At 41.9% G+C, this 22519-nt stretch overlaps 1 protein-coding gene across 2 annotated transcripts; it reads right to left on the reverse strand.

Annotated features, from left to right (window-relative positions):
• Positions 1-6180: 6180 nt before the first annotated feature.
• On the reverse strand, positions 6181-21017 carry crsp7 (cofactor required for Sp1 transcriptional activation, subunit 7). Of its 2 annotated transcripts, none has more exons than XM_021612953.2 (4): positions 20676-21017; positions 20388-20539; positions 10192-10269; positions 6181-9929 (listed from the first exon to the last, which is right to left on the reverse strand). In XM_021612953.2, exons 2-4 carry the CDS (start codon positions 20457-20459, stop codon positions 8256-8258), a joined length of 1824 nt encoding a protein of 607 aa, XP_021468628.2. In that variant the 5' UTR covers positions 20460-20539; positions 20676-21017; the 3' UTR covers positions 6181-8255. The 2 variants fall into 2 exon arrangements, with proteins under 2 accessions (XP_021468628.2, XP_021468629.2); XM_021612954.2 differs by having other exon boundaries at positions 10192-10266; positions 20676-21016.
• Between the last annotated feature and the right edge of the window lie 1502 nt (positions 21018-22519).

Below are 22519 nucleotides of genomic sequence, written 5' to 3' on the forward strand. Positions count from 1 at the left end.
GACGACCAGGTCTTATAGCCTTTAGTCGTACCCTTATCCTACTCCTCCTCTGTTCCTCTGGTGATGTAAAGGTTAATCCTGGCCCTGCAGTGCCTAGCTCCACACCCATTTCCCAGGCACTCTCTTTTGTTGACTTCTGTAACCGTAAAAGCCTTGGTTTTATGCATGTTAACATTAGAAGCCCCCTCCCTAAGTTTGTTTTATTCACTGCTTTAGCACACTCTGCCAACACAGATGTCTTAGCCGTGTCTGAATCATGGCTTAGGAAGGCCACCAAAATCCCTGAAATTTCCATCCCTAACTATAACATTTTCTGACAAGATAGAACTGCCAAAGGCGGTGGAGTTGCCTGCAGAGTTCTGTCATACTATCCAGGTCTGTGCCCAAACAATTTTAGCTTCTACTTTTAAAAATCCACCTTCCCAGAAACAAGTCTCTCACCATTGCCGCTTGCTATAGAGCACCTTCTGCCCCCAGCTGTGCACTGGATACCATATGTGAATTGTTTGCCCCCCATCTATCGTCAGAGCTCGTACTGTTAGGTGACCTAAACTGGGACATGCTTAACACCCCGGCCGTCCTACAATCTAAGCTAGATGCCCTCAATCTCACTCAAATTATCAATGAACCTACCAGTACAACCCCAATCCGTAAACACGGGCACCCTCATAGATATCCTAACCAACCTGCCCTCCACATACACCTCTGCTGTCTTCAACCAGGATCTCAGCGTTCACTGCCTTATTTCCTGTGTCCGTAATGGGTTTGCGGTCAAACGACCACCCCTCGTCACTGTCAAAGGCTCCCTAAAACACTTCAGCGAGCAGGCCTTTCTAATTAACCTGGCCCGGGTATCCTGGAAGGATATTGACCTCATCCCACCAGTAGAGGATGCCTGGTTATTTTTTAAAAGTGCTTTCCTCACCATCTTAAATCAGCATGCCCCATTCAAAAAAATGTTGAACCAGGAACGGATATAGCCCTTGGTTCACTCCAGACCTGACTGCCCTTGACCAGCACAAAAACATCCTGTGGCGTACTGCATTAGCATCAAATAGCCCCTGCGATATGCAACTTCTCAGGGAAGTTAGGAACCAATATACACAGGCAGTTAGGAAAGCAAAGGCTAGCTTTTTCAAACAGAAACTTGTATCCTGTAGCACAAACTCCAAAACGTTCTGGGACACTGTAAAGTCCATGGAGAATAAGAGCACCTCCTCCCAGCTGCCCACTGCACTGAGGCTAGGAAACACTGTCACCACCGATAAATCCACTATAATCGAGAATTTCAATAAGCATTTTTCTACAGCTGGCCATGCTTTCCACCTGGCTACCCCTACCCCTACCCCAGTCAACAGCCCTGCACCCCCCACAGCAACTTGCCCAATCCTCCCCCATTTCTCCTTCACCCAAATCCAGATAGCTGATGTTCTGAAAGAGCTGCAAAATCTGGACCCCTACAAATCAGCCGGGCGAGACATTCTGGACCCTCTCTTTCTAAAATGAACTGCCGCAATTGTTGCAACCCCTATTACTAGCCTGTTCACCCTCTCTTTTGTATCATCTGAGATGCCCAAAGATTGGAAGGCTGCCGCGGTCATCCCCCTCTTCAAAGGGGGAGACACTCTAGACCCAAACTGTTACAGACCTATATCTATCCTACCCTGCCTTTCTAAGGTCTTCGAGAGCCAAGTTAACAAACAGATCACTGACCATATACAAAGATATGTCGAATTTTATAAGGGTTGCCAGATTGATATCGGTAAAACTATTTGATTGTGGAATGGGGATACATGTTTATAATGGGAAATTATAATACACACCATAATACACATATGCACAAAAACACTTACACGTATATACACACACACTCACTTTGTTTGTACTCATATTATAGCCAACTCTTGACTTTTGTATGAATTATTTTGAATAAAATTTTTGTATATAGTTCTTTAAATGTTTGTAATTTGCAGGTTTTAGTAATGATTAATATGGTTGTTCAGTCGTAAATCTCTGCTTGACTTAGCTTTTGGTATATTTGCCATTTTTATACATATTCTGTATTTCCACTGAAGAGGGCAAAAATTCATCAACACACTACTGTAAATAAATGGACACTACCGGTTACAAAACGGAAATTGCTCTCCGTAAATAAATCGCGAGAAAGGCTCAGTCTGAAGTCATTCGGCTATGGATTTCACAACCCTATAATAATTAACAAGTTGTATCACCTTTAAAAGGGTTTATTTACAACCTATGGGATATAAGAGGTTGGAAATAGTGACATAGGAAAAGTCTGACAATTAAATACCCTAACCCTAAGCTTTGTTCAAAGTCAGCAGCAATTTCCAGTGAGAAATGCTCTGTCTGAAGCCATTCAGCTATGGGTTTTAAATCAAATCAAATTGTATTGGTCACATACACATGTTTAGCAGATGTTATTGCGGGTGTAGTGAAATTATTGTGTTTCTAGCTCCTACAGAGCAGTAACATCTAACAACTAATATTTTACAATTTCACAACAATGCACACAAATCTAAAGTAAAGGCATGGAACTAAGAATATATAAATATTTGGACGAGCAACGTCGGAGTGGCATAGGCTAAAATACAGTAGAATAGAATACAGTATATACATATGAAATGAGTAAAGTAAAATATGTGAACATAATTAAAGTGACTAGTGTTCCATTATTAAAGTGGCCAATGATTTCAAGTCTATGCATATAGGGCAGCAGCCTCTTTGTGTTAGTGATGGCTGTTTAACAGTCTGATGGCCTTGACATAAAAGCTGTTTTTCAGTCGGTCCCAGCTTTGATGCACCTGTACTGACCTCGCTTTCTGGATGGTAGTGGGGTGAACAGGCGGTTGTTGTCCTTGATCATCTTTTTGGCTTTCCTGTGACATCGGGTGCTGTAATGTAGGTGTCCTGGAGGGCAGGTAGTTTGCCCCCGGTGATGCGTTGTGCAGACCGCACCACCCATGGAGAGCCCTGCGGTTGCGGGCAGTGTAGTTGCTGTACCAGGCGGTGAAACAGCCCGACAGGATGCTCTCAATTGTGCATTTGTAAAAGTTTTTGAGGGTTCACGCCCTATAATAATTGCAAGTTATATCAACTTAAAAAGAGTTGATTTACAACCTCTGGGGTATAACATGTTGGGCAAAGTGGTATAGGAGATTCTGATATATAACCCCTAACTTGAGTTTAGTCTTCGCCAATGAGAATCAAGAGGGGCCTAGCTTCGTCCTTCATGACCGGGAAAGGCCTTGATTCTAGGCCGTAGAAAATCCTACATCCATCTCATTAGATCAGAACAGATCAGAAAAAGGATAGTTGTGTTTTGCTGCATAAATCACTTACATATAATGTGGATCATTGTCAGGTTATTAGATGCAGAAGTTTCAGTAACGACAGAACACCATGGTTGTAATAACACTTTAAACTGGTAGTTTGAAAATGTGCAGAATGTGTTTGTTTTGGGTCCACACTGGTAAGTTAACTTGTGTAAATTAGACAATCACAGAGGATTTTCTTCTGAAAAACTGGTCAGGGCATAACACTTTTTCATTCAGCTTCAGGCAACTTTGATGCACTGTAAGGCTTGATCACAACTGCAGTGACTGCTTCTGTCACACCCATTGTTGCTTATCCATTGTACACTAGTTATATCAATGTAATTACACCCAACACAATGTTGAAGAACAGAATGCTTCCCACCACTAGATCACATAACTAGATGTGAGCCGAACGTGGTCCCATCGCTGCCACCAATGTAGTGAAATAAAGTGAAAGCTGCAACAGGGACTTTAACCAGGGCTCATATGTGGCGAAGTGAGGTCTAACGGCCATCGCCTAGCAGGCCACGGGCAGAGGCAGTAGGCCTACAATGCTGGCATATGCCTTGCTACAATAACCAAAGTATATAACATGATTGACACGACCGTAATAAATCATCATGGAACGGCCTTGGAAGTGCCATAAGTGGAAGCCAACCTAATTCATTATTTTACATTAACCCGTTACATCCATTGATATGGCTTAATTGATCATAGTCCAGACTCGTTATAGATGCAAATACCATGTCGTTGCACCAGGGGAATTTAAACCAAACAGATATTTTTTTGCAGGGCATCCTTTTCCCCCCACATTTATAGATGAATTAATTTCACCTCATGAAAATGTATCATCATTTCCCAATCAAATACCTTCATCGATACCACACAAAAAAACAGACAAATACATATTTTTACGCCAATCTGTCAATCTTCAAACAATCCGACATAGCACAGTATTAAGCAAAAACAAGCATATACAACAGCATTGGCATATACAGTACCAGTCAAAAGTTTGGACGCACCTACTCATTCCAGGGTTTTTCTTTATTTTTACTATTTTCTACATTGTGGAATAATAGTGAAGACATGGGGTGGCAGGTAGCCTAGTGGTTAGAGTGTTGGATCGAATCCCCGAGCTGACAAGGTAAACATCTGTCATTCTGCCCCTGAACAAGGCAGGTAACCCACCGTTCCTGAGCTGCCATTGTAAATAAGAATGTGAACTTAACTGACTTACCTAGTTAACTGTATCAAGCTGGCCTTGACCAAACCGGTAACTTGCCCCTCACTATAGCTGCACATCTCTCCATGGCCAGACTTATAGTGGTCTTTTCCCCATCTGCCACCACCAGCCAGGTTTACTCCAGACGTGGCATTTAAGCCAAATAGTTCTCTTGGTTTCATCAGACCAGAGAATCTTGATTCTCACGGTCCGAGTCCTTTTGGTGCCTTTTGGCAAACTCCAAGCAGGCTGTCATGCTTTTACTGACGAGTGTCTTCCGTCTGGTCACTCTACCTGATTGGTGAAGTGCTGCAGAGATGGTTGCCCTTCTGGAAGGTTATCCCATCTCCACAGAGGAAATCTAGAGCACTGTCAGAGTGATCAACGGGTTCTTGGTCATCTCCCTGACCAAGGCCCTTCTCCCCCGATTTCTCAGTTTGGCCGGGCGGCCAGATCTAGGAAGAGTCTTGGTGGTTCCAAACTTCCCCCATTTAAGAATGATGAGGCCATTGTGTTCTTGAGGACATTCAATGCTGCAGAAATGTTTTGGTACCGTTCCCCAGATCTGTGCCTTGACACAATCATGTCTCGGGAGCTCTACAGACAATTCCTTCAACCTCATGGCTTGTTTTTTGCTCCGACATGTACCGTCAACTGTGGGACCTTATATAGACAGATGTGTGCCTTTCCAAATCATGTCCAATCATGTGAATTTACCACAGGTAGACTCCAATCAAGTTAAAGAAACATCTCAAGGATGATCAATGTAAACAGGATCCACCGGAGCTCAATTTCGAGTCTCATAGCAAAAGGTCTGAAAACTTACGTAAATTAAATTTGACTTGAATAATGTATTTATTTAAAAAAAAAAAAATTTGGCTTTGTCATTATGGGGTGTTGTGTGTAGATTGATTAGGGAAATGTTGTATTTAAATCATTTTAGTATAAGGCTGTAACGTAACAAAATGTGGAAAAAGTCAAGGTGTCTGAATACTTTCCGAACTAAATATCTAACCAGGTGTTGTAAGATGTCAATTATCAGCAAGGTCTAAGCATAGGAACGCACCAAATTCTTCAAACACTAGAAAATGTGCACACACATGGTCTACAATTTGCATTGCGTTAAGGCAGGACTTTCCAAACTTGGTACCCCAAGGGGTGCACGTGATCATCAAGCTGAGTAGTGCTAGAGCAAAAACCAAAATGTGCACCCCTTGGGGTCCTGACGACCAAGTTTGGGAAACACTGAGTTAAGGGGGAATCTCAATTGTGTACTCCTCACGTGCTCTCCTTGCCTCCTCAAAACCCTTTGGATGAGAAAGCATGAGGTTTCGCCCCTCTGACATTCTCCCCGCCAGTGGGTCTTGAGAGGATTAAAGGAATATGCAATTGAGATTCTCCCAGTGACATTCTCATACCAAGTTGTTTTTATAAATGCCAACTTTTGTAGGAAAACTGGAGCACGTTTTTGGGTATATTTGGTACATCTGCAACATTTATGAATGAGGCCCCAGGTGAGGTAAAAGTGCACTGAGCAGCTTAGTCATATGTGTTGATGGGAAGGGTTCTGCACTGAGATGTTCTGAAATGCATGTAGACTTGGTTATCTTATCAGGAGGGGAAAAGTGTGTTGATAGTTGCAGTTTGTCATAACAATGAAGACAAAACCACTCAAGGAAGTGAAAGACACCCCTTTGCAATTCAAAGATACAAAACAATTCTCAAAATAAGAATGCCGGTTTGAAACTGCAATATCTGCAGTCGACTGAGGTATTTTGGACACCGTAATTGCAGAATAACTACAGTGTACTGCATTTGAACTGCAGCTATACTGCATTTTGGACACAGTATTTGCAGTATACTGCACTTTTTTGTAAGTGATGTTCGACACAGTTTAACCGCAGAACCCAATCAACACCATATTTAAAACTTTTGAATTTCCATATTACTTCAAAAAACAGCCAAGTGCTCCCCCATGAGGACTCACTGAACACAATGGAAACCAAACGAGTAATGTACCTATATACTGTAGACAAACATTGTATGTACCATATTAATGCAAACATTGACCTGTTAATAACCCCATCATGAATACAACACAAAAACATCTGGGTTTATATTGCGTAAGAATGAAGTCTTATCGCAAATGAGAAAACTGTGCACAGGGTTTAGATCACTTTATTTTTCAAACAAATGAGATGTTAAACACTGAACAAATAAAGATGTCCCAGTCAAACTGACCAGACCCACATCAATCATCTTTAGCATTTCGTTATTGCGAGCTGTGTTTGAGTGATGCCTCATTGTCTGCAATTTACCCATTCTGGATCAGTGTTCACTAAGGACCACTGCTTAGAAAAAAAAAAAGATGGTGCATAGTCCAGCATCATCAGACATGGAATTGCCACACACAAGCCTAGTTCCAAGGACAGGAGTGTTATGCGAAAGCGAATCCAGATTTGACATCAAAAAGGCACATTGGTAGGGATGAATATAGCGGCGCACAGTCTGACCTTACCCCATCTGAAGTCATGTCATATGTGGAGAACCGTGGCAAGACGAGAACAACAATTTAAAAAACGACTTCTCCAAATTGTCACATGGAAAAGGTGAAGAATGCGCTCTCTTAAGTTTGTAGTTTTCAACAAAATAGCAAAAGAAACAACACTTGTTCATTTACCATCACGCACGCTTCTCAATGAGTAGAACATTCCTGAAATACAAACCCATGAAAGATTGGAGGAAAATTGAAAAAAAAAAATTGTGGACCTTGCAGGTGTTTTGTTTGTATCTACACATACCTTAATGCAAATGATGAAATTACAGAAGATGCCTGCTTCTGCAAACTAAATACAAAGCTCTCATTTCTGTATATTCATTAAGGCTGTTCAACTCTGAAAGTCTCGTGATTCAATTTCATAAGCCAAAACGATAGTTAAAAGGAATGTGAACAAGTATATTTCCAGCATACAAACACCTTATCCTCACAGTTGTATTAGTACCCCCTGTTTCAACATTTTCTGCCTGGGTGAGGATTGTTGGGAATAAGTAAATGGAAAAACAAAGATGGCTTCTAAAATACTTTGTTGATTGAACAATAGGAGGCACATTTTTTTGTTAAACTTCCTCCGGGAAGAAACGCTCGATGGCATGTGTACATCAGAACAGAGTGGTGAGGAGAGAAGATGAGGGGTGGAGTATGGAATGTTGGATCGCTAACATGTAACGGCCAACCAAAAACAAAAGAATGTGTAAAACAATGTTATGCCTCTTTTGCATTGCAGAACAGGTCAACAGTATGTGATGCAAACAGAAAAGCTCTACAGGTTTTGCACATCGTTTCCATAAACCTATAAAAAAAACTGAAAAAGGTCAAATAAATAGATGCATACATGATAAGAAATTGTATAATTTATTTTTGTATATGTCACATAAAGCTTCTTGTAACTCCCAAATAGGTATCAGTACTCCACTCGCTGGACACGTTCGGCTTTAACTGTGCTAGATGAACGCTTTCAACACCCTCTGAGCACATAGCTGGAAAGCTAAACTCTAGCCAACCCTACACTAGAACCCCAGTTTGCAATTAATTGTTAGTAGCAGCACTCTGCAAACGGGCACATCTTTCCTGCAACTTTTTATTTTTGAAAAACAGAACTGAAACAGCCCTTTAACAAACTTGGGACAGACACCCCATCTCAGTCTAGGCAAATATATGGCAGGATGTTCAGTTTGCTCTCGTCCCCATGTGGGTCCAACGATATACACTCCGTCCAGTCGAACCAAGTGCCCTTGGTGTCGTAACAACCATTTACCCCTTGCCAGTGCTCCGTATGTACTCTGTGGAGGTCCTTGTCGGTCACCTCTCGGCTCACTCCAGGTGTGTCCGTTACCGAGCTGTCCAGCTGCAAGACATGGACTCCTCGCCTCGCCTCCCTGAGATCACTCTCCTCCCGTTTCAGGTATTCTGACATGAAAAAGTGCGCGCCGGGGGCCTGGACCCTCGAGGATGTGAGCACGTTGCTCTGAAGGTTTAGGTAGGACTGGATGATCTCGTTTCGGGACAGCTCTTTCCAGTTAGTCTGTTGGAAGGGGCTAGGGGTGGGAGCGGGAGGCTGCTGTGGATGCAGATCAGTTCTCTGCTGGGGATTAGGGGGAGGTGGCATTGGGGGTTCCTCCACCTGACAGGGTTCTTTATGTACCATGGACTTGATCTGTCCAGTCACAGGGTCAAACGTTAGCCTGCGTTCTTTTAACCTCACAGGCTTTGTTTTGTCCTCTGTGTCCTGCCCCTGCAGGTTGACAGAGTAGTCCCTGGACCTGTACTTCTTCCTCTTTTTGCGGTCCGAGCTGGAGGCAGAGACTTCTGCCTCAGCCTTGACCACCACTACAGAGGGGGTGGGTCTGTGGAGTTCCGCACACTCAGAGTTTTGTGGGGCGGGATGGGTGGTGGGAAGGAAGACAGGCGGGGGTTCCAGTGTTCCAGTGCTGTGTGGGGGATTGGTAGTGGCCTCTGAGGAGCCAGGCCAGTGCAGTGAGGCCCTATGGGCAGGGGGTGGCGGCCCATTCACATGAGACACTTGGGCTGGGGACGTTAAAGGCTGGGACGAAGGCAAGCGAGGACTCCGAGCTGGGCTTGGGATAGTCCCTTTTGGTGCATATGTTGAAGAGTGCTTGGACATAGTCTCTTGCTTCATAGTCCGTGGACTTGAAAGGCAGCGGGGGCTTTTGGTCAGATATTGCCCCCCTCCTTCGTCCAACCTTGCTTGCTGCTGCAACACAGCAGTCTTGAGTAAAGAGGAAGTGCTAGGAAGTTTGGCGAGGCCCGGGGAGCTGGGGTGAGGTTTGACAGCATTGACAGGGATTCCACTGTGTTTTTCATTCTCAATGTGCTTTGTCCGGGCCCTGTCTGGCGAAGGTGTAGCCTCTAGGTCTTGGGGAGCCTCAGGGTTACCTGCAATCCCATTTGTGGGAGGTGGCGGCGGAGTGGAGTTGTGCATCTGCTCGTTGGGGGACATCTTGGAAGTTTTGGCCGGTAAGTGCACACTGTCCTTTTGCTCCCCTCTACGCTTCCTGCTGCTTGACTTCTCCACTTTGGGCGAGTAGGTGTTGTGGACGTCATTTCTGGTTTTGACCTCTTGGACACCTTTGCCTGCCAGGGATATGTCAGGGGGTGGAACGTCAGTCCGACAGGGATGGGCACTGCCATTGGCAGAGCCCGAGACACTTACTGCCCCCCACGATGGAGTCTCATTTTGCCCTGGGTCGATCAATTTCTGCCAGCTCCGCAAAAGCTTCTTGGCACGCTTGGCAAGGTCTTTATCCTTGGTCTTCTTCCTCACGTCATTGATCAGTTTCCCCAATCGGGTTTCCTAAATTGGTAATTCAAATAAAAAGTTGTTAAAGGGATACTTTTGGATTTTGGCAATGAGGCCCAGAGTCAGATGAACTTGTGGATCCCATTTCTATGTCTATGTGTCCAGTATAAAGGAGGTTTGAGGTAGTTCACAAGCCAATACTAGCAAAATAGATCAAAAAAGGCTAAGTTACCAAAATCCCAAATGATCGTTTTAAGAATACCAAAATCGTTGTCACAGGCAACAATTAAAGCACTTAAAAAGCTTTGGGTCTTACCTCAAGTGCTTCTTTGGTGATAGGGAATTTCTCCAAGTATGTGATAACTTCTAATACTGCCACCATATTGTGAATCTGCTGGAAGGAGCAAAAGAGATGATCAGAACACAGATTTTCAGCAAAGAGTTACTAAGCTAGTTAGCTGTTACTTCTAAGTACGCAACAGTTGGCTTGCTGGCTGGCCTATTACTTTCCTAGAGCTAAACGCTATGCTGGCTATTAACTGTCTAACAAGCAGTCTAGCAATTAATTAAAAACAGTGCTCACCAAACTTTTGAGTCAAGATCAAAGTCAAAACGCAAGCTGAGATTTTTTCCAAACATGACTTAAACATAAGCCTGTGCAACATGAACTTATTAAAAACAGTTTTGTAGCAATGAGGTTTATCAGTGTATATTGGCTATGCTTGAATTGACCTGCCAGTGCTGTTCTCAGACCATTTTTAAATTATATTAACTAATTTGAGGGACATAATCAAACTGGTAACAGATTATTTGCACAGCTGAGCATAATAATTAGCATTTTAAAATTGCACTGGACTGATGGCCTTCGTCTGATGGTCAGAGGGGGAGGAAGAGAGCACAGCAGCAAGGCTGCCTCACCGTCCTGCCTCGCTCCCTCCCGCTGAGGAAAGGGGACATCGTATTCCAGCTAACGACAAACCTAATTTCTGCATCATACACCAACTCATGTTGTTACTCATATGACCAAAGAAAGTGAAATATCCCTCGATATTAAATGACAAGCTACTAATAACGCAAGCTTACCGAAACACTTTGCTACTCAATTATTACAGCTGCAGTGCTGGTTGTAGCATGAGTGGAAGTAGAGAGAATGTTCAAAACTTTTATAAGCCCTAAAATGCACAAAGTGTTGATTGACAGTGCTGAATAACAATTTAAACATGAACTCACTCAAAACCATACTGTATTTGTTGAGTCGTGGTTTTAAAAGTTTTTAAATCTCGCACTATCAACTTTGCTGTGCGCTCTAGACTTATTTCTACAGTCTATGGCTCAAACAAACTGCAGATATGGTGATCTGATTGGCCAGCGGTAGGCCTAAAGGTGCACTTGGTTTTACCTCTGGGCCTGCCGGGGAGGTGGAGTTCAACGTTCAGACACATGAAATGGTTCAAAATGGGAAGACTTTGCCTTCCCGGCACTAGGGCTTCTGAATAAAGTGCACATATCGCCAACAATGTGAAACAAATGACAAAAATAGGAACGTAAGGCTTTATCGTTGGGTTTTTTACAGAAATGTTTGGTGCTCGACAAGGAATGACTTGGAGATGGACCAGTCGATCACCCAGTTGGTGACCACTGGTTTAAAACATGTTAGCTAGCAGCTTGTTGCATATATAAAACTTAAGTATCGGTATCCATAAGAAACTGTGAATAGGACACCCTGTGACAATACAATAACTACGCTCATAAGCAATAGAATGGTCAAAGTCTTAGACTTGATACAATAACAGGGTTTATTAAAAATAGACACTCAAACAAATACATGTTTCAGTTTAATACAATACACAAAAAAACAAGATATCAATAATGGCTGTTGATGCAGAAAAGGCTTAAGACAGTCTTGAATGGCCTTTTCTATTCAAAACTTGAAGCTTTACAGCTGAACTAAATGTAAGAAAAATATTATATAAAATGTCCCAATGCAAAAATATACAGATATACAGTGCCTTGCGAAAGTATTCGGCCCCCTTGAACTTTGCGACCTTTTGCCACATTTCAGGCTTCAAACATAAAGATATAAAACTGTATTTTTTTGTGAAGAATCAACAACAAGTGGGACACAATCATGAAGTGGAACGACATTTATTGGATATTTCAAACTTTTTTAACAAATCAAAAACTGAAAAATTGGGCGTGCAAAATTATTCAGCCCCTTTACTTTCAGTGCAGCAAACTCTCCAGAAGTTCAGTGAGGCTCTCTGAATGATCCAATGTTGACCTAAATGACTAATGATGATAAATACAATCCACCTGTGTGTAATCAAGTCTCCGTATAAATGCACCAGCACTGTGATAGTCTCAGAGGTCCGTTAAAAGCGCACAGCGCATCGTGAAGAACAAGGAACACACCAGGCAGGTCCGAGATATTGTTGTGAAGAAGTTTAAAAGTTTAAAGCCAGATTTGGATACAAAAAGATTTCCCAAGCTTTAAACATCCCAAGGAGCACTGTGCAAGCGATAATATTGAAATGGAAGGAGTATCAGACCACTGCAAATCTACCAAGACCTGGCCGTCCCTCTAAACTTTCAGCTCATACAAGGAGAAGACTGATCAGAGATGCAGCCAAGAGGCCCATGATCACTCTGGATGAACTGCAGAGATCTACAGCCGAGGTAGGAGACTCTGTCCATAGACTCTGTCCATGTTAAAAAAGTTTGAAATATCCAATAAATGTCGTTCCACTTCATGATTGTGTCCCACTTGTTGTTTCTTCACAAAAAAATACAGTTTTATATCTTTATGTTTGAAGCCTGAAATGTGGCAAAAGGTCGCAAAGTTCAAGGGGGCCGAATACTTTCGCAAGGCACTGTACATTATCGGATAAAATTGCTTCATAAAATTGGCACAATAAATTTGCTGGCTCAACTGTTCGAGAACTACGGTAAGCTTCATTATGTTAAATAATGTGACCGGTGAAAGAGCGCAACCTGCTTTATCTCCTAATGTATTGCACAAGCTGGCTGCAGGTATTTAATTAAGTAGCTACAAATATGAACATTTATTGAAAAACTTCAAATAAAAATGGTTTGAACGGTACAGAAATACCACCCTGTGGCCATTTCCAAATACCACGGTATACGATCGATCTCATATACATCTTTCTGTGACATTGGGATCAAAATGCTTTGATTTACTCATTTGTACTTAAACGAATATATTAAAATTTGCCCATAACTCCACTTACAACATAGGCCTAGGACTATACATCCTTTAAGCAGGGTTCATCCAGGCATTGGCAAGTCAAATTCGGGGAGTTTTTCAAGCATTTAATTGTTATTTTCAAGGACCTCAATATTATACAATTGTGTTGCAGTTAAGAGCATTGGGGCAGTAAGCAAAAGGTTCCTGGTTCGAATACCCAGAGCCGACTAGGTGAAAAACCTGTCAACGTGCCCTAAAAAAAAAAATGTTTTAAAAAGGTAACTACCACTAGCATTTTAGGCATTGTGAAAGCATTGATTTTATCATTATTAGGTTTAAAACGTGAGAACCTAATACAGAAGATAATAAGCGCAGAACTGTTGACAGAGGTTCAGGTTTCTTCTTGTGGTGGTCGTCGTTGTCAAAGTGGTTTCCACAGGTCGCAAAAATAAACAATTGCATGTAAAAGTCTTGGAAAATCAAGCGTGGCATATTCTCAGTGCTTCATTGACATTTCAGAGATGTTCTTAATTTTGTGAAATCTTTGAAAAATGTATGATTCTGAGTAACATAAAGCATATACTAAAATACATGTCATGTCTCAAATCGATATCCATCTTACCTTTATTGCTTTATGTCAAAACTCCAGACAAGCTTCAATACCATACAACACTCCTTCCGTAGTCGCTAACTGCTCTTAAATGCTAGTAAAACTAAATGCATGCTCTTCAACCGATGTTGCCCGCAACCGCCCGCTCGACGAGCATCACTACTCTGGACGTTTCTGAGTTAGAATGTGTTGACAACTACCTAGGTGTCTGGTTAAACATATCTCCTTCCAGACTCATATTAAGCATCTCTAATCCAAAATTAAATCTAGAATCAGCTTCCTATTTCGCAACAAAGCATCCTTCACTCATGCTGCCAAACATATCCTCGTAAAACTGACTATCATACCGATCCTTGACTCCGGCGATGTCATTTACAAAATAGCCTCCGACACTCCACTCAGCAAATTAGCTGTAGTCTATCACAGTGCCACCCGTTTTGTCAACAAAGCCCCATATACTACCCACCACTGCGACCTATATGCTTTTGTTGGCTGGCCCTCCCTCATATTCGTCACCAAACCCACTGGCTCCAGGTCATCTATAAGTCTTTGCTAGGTAAAGCCCCACCTTATCTCAGCTCACTGGTCACCATAGCAACACCCACCCGATGCACTCACTCCAGCAGGTATATTTCACTGATCACCCCCAAAGCCAACTCCTCCTTTGGCCGACTTTCCATCCAGTTCTCTGCTGCCAATGACTGGAATGAACTGCAAAATTCCCTAAAGCTGGAGACATCTCCCTCACTATCTTTAAGCATCAGCTGTCAAAGCAGCTTTACCTATCACTGCACCTGTACACAGCCCACCCAACTACCACATCCCCATATTGTTATTTATTTTTGCTCTTTGCACCCCAGTATCTCTACTTGCACATCATCATCTGTACATCTATCACTCCGGTGTTTAACCTGTTAGAGCTCTAGGGGCGCTATTTCATTTTTGGATAAAAAACGTTCCCGTTTTAAGCGCGATATTTTGTCACGAAAAGATGCTCGACTATGCATATTGGAATTTTTTTTTATTTTGGAAAGAAAACACTGAAGTTTAAGAATCTGCAAAGATTTTGTCTGTAAGTGCCCCAGAACTCATTCTACAGGCGAAACCAAGATGATGCATCACCCAGGAATTAGCAGAATTTCTGAAGCTCTGTTTTCCATTCTCTCCTTATATGGCTGTGATTGCGCAACGAATGAGCCTACACTTTCTGTCGTTCGCCCAAGGTCTTAGCAGCATTGTGACGTATTTGTAGGCATATCATTGGAAGATTGACCATAAGAGACTACATTTTCCAAGTGTCCGCCTGGTGTCCTGCGTCGAATTCGGTGCGCAATTGCCAGCTGCTTCTACTTTACCATTTGATTCAGGGGAGAAAGCATGTGTCCAAGAACGATGTATCAATGAAGAGATATGTGAAAAACACCTTGATGATTGATTCTAAACAACGTTTGCCATGTTTTCAGTCGATATTATGGAGTTAATTTGGAAAAAAGTTCGCGTTTTGAGGACTGAATTTTCGGATTTTTTTTGGTAGCCAAATGTGATGTATAAAACAGAGCTATTTCTAATACACAAGGAATCTTTTTGGAAAAACTGAGCATCTGCTATCTAACTGAGAGTATCCTCATTGAAAACATCAGAAGTTCTTCAAAGGTAAATGATTTTATTTGAAGGCTTTTATGTTTTTGTTAATGTTGCGTGCTGGATGCTAACGCTAATGCTAACGCTAAATGCTAACGCGAAATGCTAACGCTAGCTAGCTACTTTTACACAAATGATTGTTTTCCTATGGTTGAGAAGCATATTTTGAAAATCTGAGATGACAGTGTTGTTTACAAAAGGCTAAGCTTGAGAGATGGCATATTTATTTCATTTCATTTGCGATTTTCATAAATAGTTAACGTTGTGTTATGCTAATGAGCTTGCTGATAAGATTTAAACAATCCTGGATACAGGGTTTTTTTCATAGCTAAACGTGACGCAGAAAACGGAGCGATTTGTCCTAAACAAATAATCTTTCAGGAAAAACTGAACATTTGCTATCTGAGAGTCTCCTCATTGAAAACATCTGAAGTTCTTCAAAGGTAAATGATTTTATTTGAATGCTTTTCTGTTTTTTTGTGTAAATGTTGCCAGCTGAATGCTAATGCTAAATGCTACGTTAGCCATCAATACTGTTACACAAATGCTTGTTTTGCAATGGTTGAGAAGCATATTTTGAAAATCTGAGATGACAGTGTTGTTAACAAAAGGCTAAGCTTGAGAGCTAGCATATTTATTTCATTTCATTTGCGATTTTCATGAATAGTTAACGTTGCGTTATGGTAATGAGCTTGAGTCTGTATTCACGATCCCGGATCCGGGATGGGGAGATCAGAAAGGTTAATGCTAAATTGTAATTATTTCGCCACTATGGCCTATTTATTGCCTTACCTCCCCAATATTACTACATTTGCACACTGTATAATATACTTTTCTATTGTTATTGACTGTACGTTTGTTTATCCCATGTGTAAATGTGTTGTTTGTGTTGCACTGCTTTGCTTTATCTTGGCCAGGTCGCAGTTGTAAAGGAGAAATTGTTCTCAACTGGCCTACCTGGTTAAATAAAAAAATAAAATGTCCTGCGGATCGAGAAGAAAGATGAGTTCAACAGGCAAAGTAGCCAGTAGCCTTATTTCTTGCACAGAATCTAGCCTAGCTGACGTGATGCAATTTTCCAGATTTTTGGCCACTTTTCTCTGGCCTCCATTTATTTAGTCACCCTAATTGTGGCCACCCTATAAGGGGTAAAAAACCCAAAACATAAATATCTAGTACCAGTCAAAAAACGTTGACACACCTACTCATTCCAGGGTTTCTTTATTTTTTACTATCTTCATAGAATAATAGTGAAGACATGAACTAACATTTGGAATCATGTAGTAACCAAAGCGCTAAAAAAACTAAATATACTTTATATTCAAAGTAGCCACCCTTTTCCTTGATGACAACTTTGCACACTTGGCATTCTCTCAATCAGCTTAATAAAGAATGCTTTTCCAACAGTCTTGAAGGAGTTCCCACATATGCTGAGCACTTGTTGGCTGCTTTTCCTTCACTCTGTGGTCCAACTTACCCCAAACCATCTCAATTGGGTTGAGGTCAGATGATTGTGGAGGCCAGGTCTTCTGATGCAGCACTCACTCTCTCCTTCTTGGTAAAATAGCCCTGACACAGCCCGGGGGTATGTTTTGGGTCATTCTCCTGTTGAAAAACAAATGATAGTCCCACTAAGCGCAAACTAGATGTGGTGGCGTATCGCTGCAGAATGCTGTGGTAGCCATGCTGATTACGTGTGCTTTGAATTCTAAATAAATCAGTGTCACCAGTAAGGAACCCCCCAAACCGTCACACCTCCTCCATGCTTCACAGTGGGAATCGCACATGCGGCGATCATCCCTTCACCGACTCTGCATCTCACAAAGACAGGGTGGTTGGAACCAAACATCTCAAATTTGGACTCATCAGACCAAAGGACAGACTTCCACCAGTCTAATGTCCATTGCTATTGTTTCTTGGCCCAAGCAAGTCTCTTCTTATTGTTGTCCTTTAGTAGTGGTTTCTTTGCAGAAATTTGACCATGAAAGCCTGATTCACGCAGTCTCCTCTGAGCAGTTGATGTTGAGATGCGTCTGTTACTTGAACTCTGAAGCATTTATTTATAATATGGGCTTGGTCTTTAACCAAATAGGGCGATCTTCTGTTTTCCACCCCTACCTTGTCACAACACAACTGACTGGTTCAAACGCATTAAGGAGGAAATAAATTCCACTATTTAACTTTTAAGGCACACCTGTTAATTGAAATGCATTCCAGTTGACTACCTCATGGAGTTGGTTGAAAGAATGCCAAGAGTGAGCAAAGCTGTCAAGGCAAAGGGTGGATACTTTGGGTTACTACATGATTCCATGTGTAATTTCATAGTTTTGATGTCATCACTATTATTCTACAATGTAGAAAATAGTAAAAATAAAGCAAAACCCTGGAATGAGTAGGTGTCCAAACCTTTGACTGGTACACACTACCGTTCAAAAGTTTGGGGTTACTTAGAAATGTCCTTGTTTTTGAAGAAAAGAAAACGATGCACATTTTTTGCCCATTAAAATAACATCAAATTGATCAGAAATACAGTGTAGACATTGTTAATGTTGTAAATGACTATTGTAGCTGGAAACGGCTGATTTTTTATGGAATATCTACATAGGTGTACAGAGGCCCATTATCAACAACCATCACTCTTGTGTTTCAATGGCACGTTGTGTTAACTCATCCAAGTTTATAATTTTAAAAGTATAATTGATCATTATAAAACCCTTTTGCAGTTCCTCTGTCCAGTGTGTGTGTGTTCTTTTGCCCATCTTAATCTTTTATTGGTCAGTTTGAGATATGGCTTTTTCTTCGTAACTCTGCCTAGAAGGCCAGCATCCCAGAGTCCCCTCTTCACTGTTGACATTGAGACAGTGTTTTAGCGGGTACTACTTAATGAAGCTGCCAGTTGAGGACTTGAGGCGTATGTTTCTCAAACTAGACACTAATGGTCAGAGGACAAAGTGAACAGTTTGAAATTGTTGCCAATATGAAAATTGTTAAAAGGCAGAAATACCTTATTTACATAAGTAGTCAGACTCTTTGCTATGAGAATTCAAATTGAGCTCAGGTGGATGCTGTTTCCATTGATCATCCTTGAAATGTTTCTACAACTTGATTGGAACTGATAAATTAAATTCATTGGACATGATTTGGAAAGGCACACACACCTGTAAGGGTCCCACGGTTGGCAGTGCATGTCAGAGCAAAAACCAAGCCATGAAGTCGAAGGAATTGTCAGTAGAGCTCCGAGACAGAATTGTGTCAAGGCACAGATCTGGGGAAGGTTCTCAAAACAATTCTGCAGCATTGAAGGTCCCAAAGAACAAAGTGGCCTCCATCATTCTTAAATGGAAGAAGTTTGGAACCACCAACACTCTTCCTAGAGCCGGCCACCCGGCCAAACTGAGCAATCAGGGGAAAAGGGCCTTGATTAGGGAGGTGACCAAGAACCCAATGGTCAGTCTGACAGAGCTCCTCTGGAGATAGGAGAACCTTCCAGAACAACAACCTTCAGGCTTTTATGGTAGAGTGGCCAGATGGAAGCCACTCCTCAGTAAAAGGCACAAGACAGCCCGCTTGCAGTTTGCCAAAAGGCACCTAAAGGACTCAGACCATGAGAAACAAGATTCTCTGGTCTGATGAAACTAAGATTTTACTCTTTGGCCTGAATGCCAAGCGATATGTCTGGAGGAAACCTGGCACGATCGATGGCAATTTCAATACACAGTGACAAGCTCCTAAGGCCCATTGTCGTGCCATTCAACCGCCGCCATCACCTCACGTTCCAGCATGACAATGCACAGCCTTATGTTGCAAGGGTCTGTACACAATTCCTGGAAGCTGAAAAGTCCCAGGTCTCCCACACATGCTCAATGGGTGACATGTCTGGTGAGTATGGCCTGCATACTCACCAGATACGTCACCCATTGAGCATGTTTGGGTGGCACTGGATCAACGTGTACGACAGCGTGTTCCAGTTCCCGCCAATATCCAGCAATTTTACACAGCCATTGAAAATGAGATGGACAACATTCCACAATCAACAGTCCGATCAACTCTATGCAAAGGAGGTGTGTTGTGCTGCATGAGGCAAATGGTGGTGACTGGATTTCTGATCCACTCCACACTATCTTTATTCCAAGTAATGTGAAATACATTGATTAGGGCCTAATTCATTTTTCAATTAACTGATTTCCTTACATGAACTAACTCAGTCAAGTTAAATTGCTGCATTTATATTATTGTTCAGTGTTGTGTGTATTGTCAATGATATGAGACAAGTTTCATCTACACAATTAACATTATTTTACCCATTGGTCAAAAATGTTTTTTTATTGGACAACTTAAAGTCTTCAATATTAACCTTTTAGATTTTGTCTCAAATTCCCCAAGATATATTGATCAACCCTCCTGCCACCAAGTTGAAATGTAATTGTATTTAACTTCTGGCGTCCCACTGACTGTTTTTGTGCAACCCAATACTAGAATTGAAAGCAACGGGTAGTGTATGTTACCAAATACACCCGCGTTGCTTAAAAGCACACAGATAAGGTGGTAGCTACTAACTTACTAACCTTAGCTAAGTTATGCAACAACGTATGACGGGCGAGGAATGGGAGAAAAGTTAAGTGTCAACTTGAAGTAAACTAGCTAGGCTAACGCTATTTCGTCTGACATTCTTTACCTCAGCGTATCAAAAGTTAACTTGTTTTTAAGTTTGCAGCTAGTTCGCCATCTGGCCAGTTAACTAACGTTAACATATGGTATTGGTAAACGTGAAAACAACCGCAGTTTGACCTGCGAGAGTTGTGTGACTGGCTAGCTAAGAGGCTGGCCAATGCTAACACTAGCTGGCTAAACATTATCGTTACCCTGTTGGGCAGGCTAGCAACTTAGCTAACTTACTAGCTGACGCCCGGTAACGTTCGCGTAGCAAGCTTGCTAGCTAGCAAGCGTGCTGTCAACTCACAAGCGTGTATGATTAGCTATCATTTAACAGTGAATAATTGGCATATAGTTTTTTTAATGAGATTGCAAATATTCGTCCAGATAGCTAGCTACTCACATTGCTACGACTATCGATGGCCTGCAGCAGCCGGTCTCTCATCTGCTGCGGAGTTGCTGAGGCCGTTGTCATTGCCTGTTCGGTGCGATCCGGCAGACGGGGGAGGAATCCTCCAACAACGAATACTGTGGTACTTGTAGACACTCACAGGCCTTTAGGGAGATATGCAAGACACTTGAGCAGCATATTTATCTGATGCATTTACGCTTAAAGGTTCGTAAAATGTCACATGGATTCAGAGATGTGTCAGCCGCCTGCTACTGACTCTTGGGCGCTTTGGAAACTCACCACCAGCTGCTGGATCTCAACGGCCTCCTATTGCATTATGGGATGCAATACTTGGCCGTGTCAGAGAGGAAGAGGCGATGCGAGAGGTTTCACCACAGAACAATATTTGGTTTCACTCGGTCCAAAACAAGCCCAATGCGTTTCTAAGGGCGTATTTTGGACCTAAACTTGTCGCTTGCCTGTCTTCCCGCTTTTGGGGCAACGACTCCCATTGTTAGGGAGGAGACATGAGATCAATACCAAATGGACACCTCAGTCCTACACCCTATGCGCTTGTGGAGATCCGAGAGGATTTGACAGCGTAAGCAATATGGTAATTTGGCCCCCCAGCGGACTCATCATGATACCCATAAAACCTATCGGTCAAACACGGAAATGGTTCTAATCGTTTTCCACCATTCATTTGACCCATTGTGGATTTTAGGAACACTTCAAATAAGGGCTATGTTTCATGTAGGCTTACCCTGGTGTGACGTTTTTGATAACATTAAATATCTCTCGGACAGGGTGACTTTTATCAATATATTCGGCTCTATTTAGTCTGATTTGAAAATGCTAATTTGCATCAAGTAGGCATCATGCAAGACTACAAACCACCGCAAACTCTTCGTACACCTCATCTCTAGCTGACACCTTTGCTCACGGACGGCCCACTCATTAGGCAGGATTACGCGGCCACCTAGGGCTGCAGATTAACGAGGGTGGCATTTTATGATGCAATAACAACACATAAAACCTAATTTTGCTCCCCTAAAATGTTTTTTTTTCTCCAACCAGTGGCATATGGGCGTTTTAAGTAAGCACTGATGCCCATCCAGCGATTAAAAAGTGGCCACTTTGTCAAAGACAGGGGAGCAAAATAGCGCCTCTCCAGGGTGCTGTTGGAGATACACATCCGTTAAAAAAAATATTGATCATAAATCATTCAGCAGATCATGTTGTATATGGCCCTTTTCTGTAGCCTACAGGCTAGATATAAAATGTATGACAATGTAATGAGATGGACACATGCATGTTTCTCCGATCAAATAGCCTAACCTAAATGTGCCCAATCAAATAAGAAATACGCTGTCATGTTTAAAACAACATATCCTAAAACAGGACAAGTCAAAGTAAAATTAACAGTCTGGAATGGACAATCACAACAGTTGTCCGGGAGTTTCACCTCATTGTCATGATCAGTGGTACAAGTTTGTATCCGTACATTTTTTTTACAAGTTGGTCATAGCGAAAAATAAAATGCTTCTGTATTTCCCGCTGTGTAGCACATCGCAAATAAGCTCACGACAACTCCTGATAATGTTGGGTAGCTGATATTCAGAGCTTAAATAGCCTAATTGATTAGTCACAGGAATCAGGACTAATAAAGCCAACGCGGCCTATTTTACAAATATGGACATTTATACTATTCCATTGCAGCCGACATGGTAGGCTACATCCCAGTAAGGGCCGACATCTTTTTGGAACTGTTTTTCTGGTCCTGTCCGGATGTTTCGTTTTGATGTTTTACAAACGGTTTAGGCCATGTATCTAAAAAGGTACAACCTCTGCTTTCCCAGCGGGACCAGAGAGCAAATCAAGTGCACTATAAATTTACCGCTGGCCAATCGGATGGCTCAGATGATGGTGTCTTCAGTAACCTAGCAGGCATAAAAGAAAGCTACAGCTAAATTGATAGTGAGATTTCAAAACTTTTAAAACCATGACTAGAGAGAGAGAGAGAGACTGTCAAATACAGCAAAGATATGCAGTTTTTATGAGTTGAGTTCATGTTTAAGTTCTTGCTCAGCAAGGTCAACACTTTGTATTCAACACTTTTATAAACGCCACAACAAGCACTGCAG

This window comes from Oncorhynchus mykiss, chromosome 8 (genome assembly GCF_013265735.2).
Source record: "Oncorhynchus mykiss isolate Arlee chromosome 8, USDA_OmykA_1.1, whole genome shotgun sequence".
NCBI classification, from domain to species: domain Eukaryota; kingdom Metazoa; phylum Chordata; class Actinopteri; order Salmoniformes; family Salmonidae; genus Oncorhynchus; species Oncorhynchus mykiss.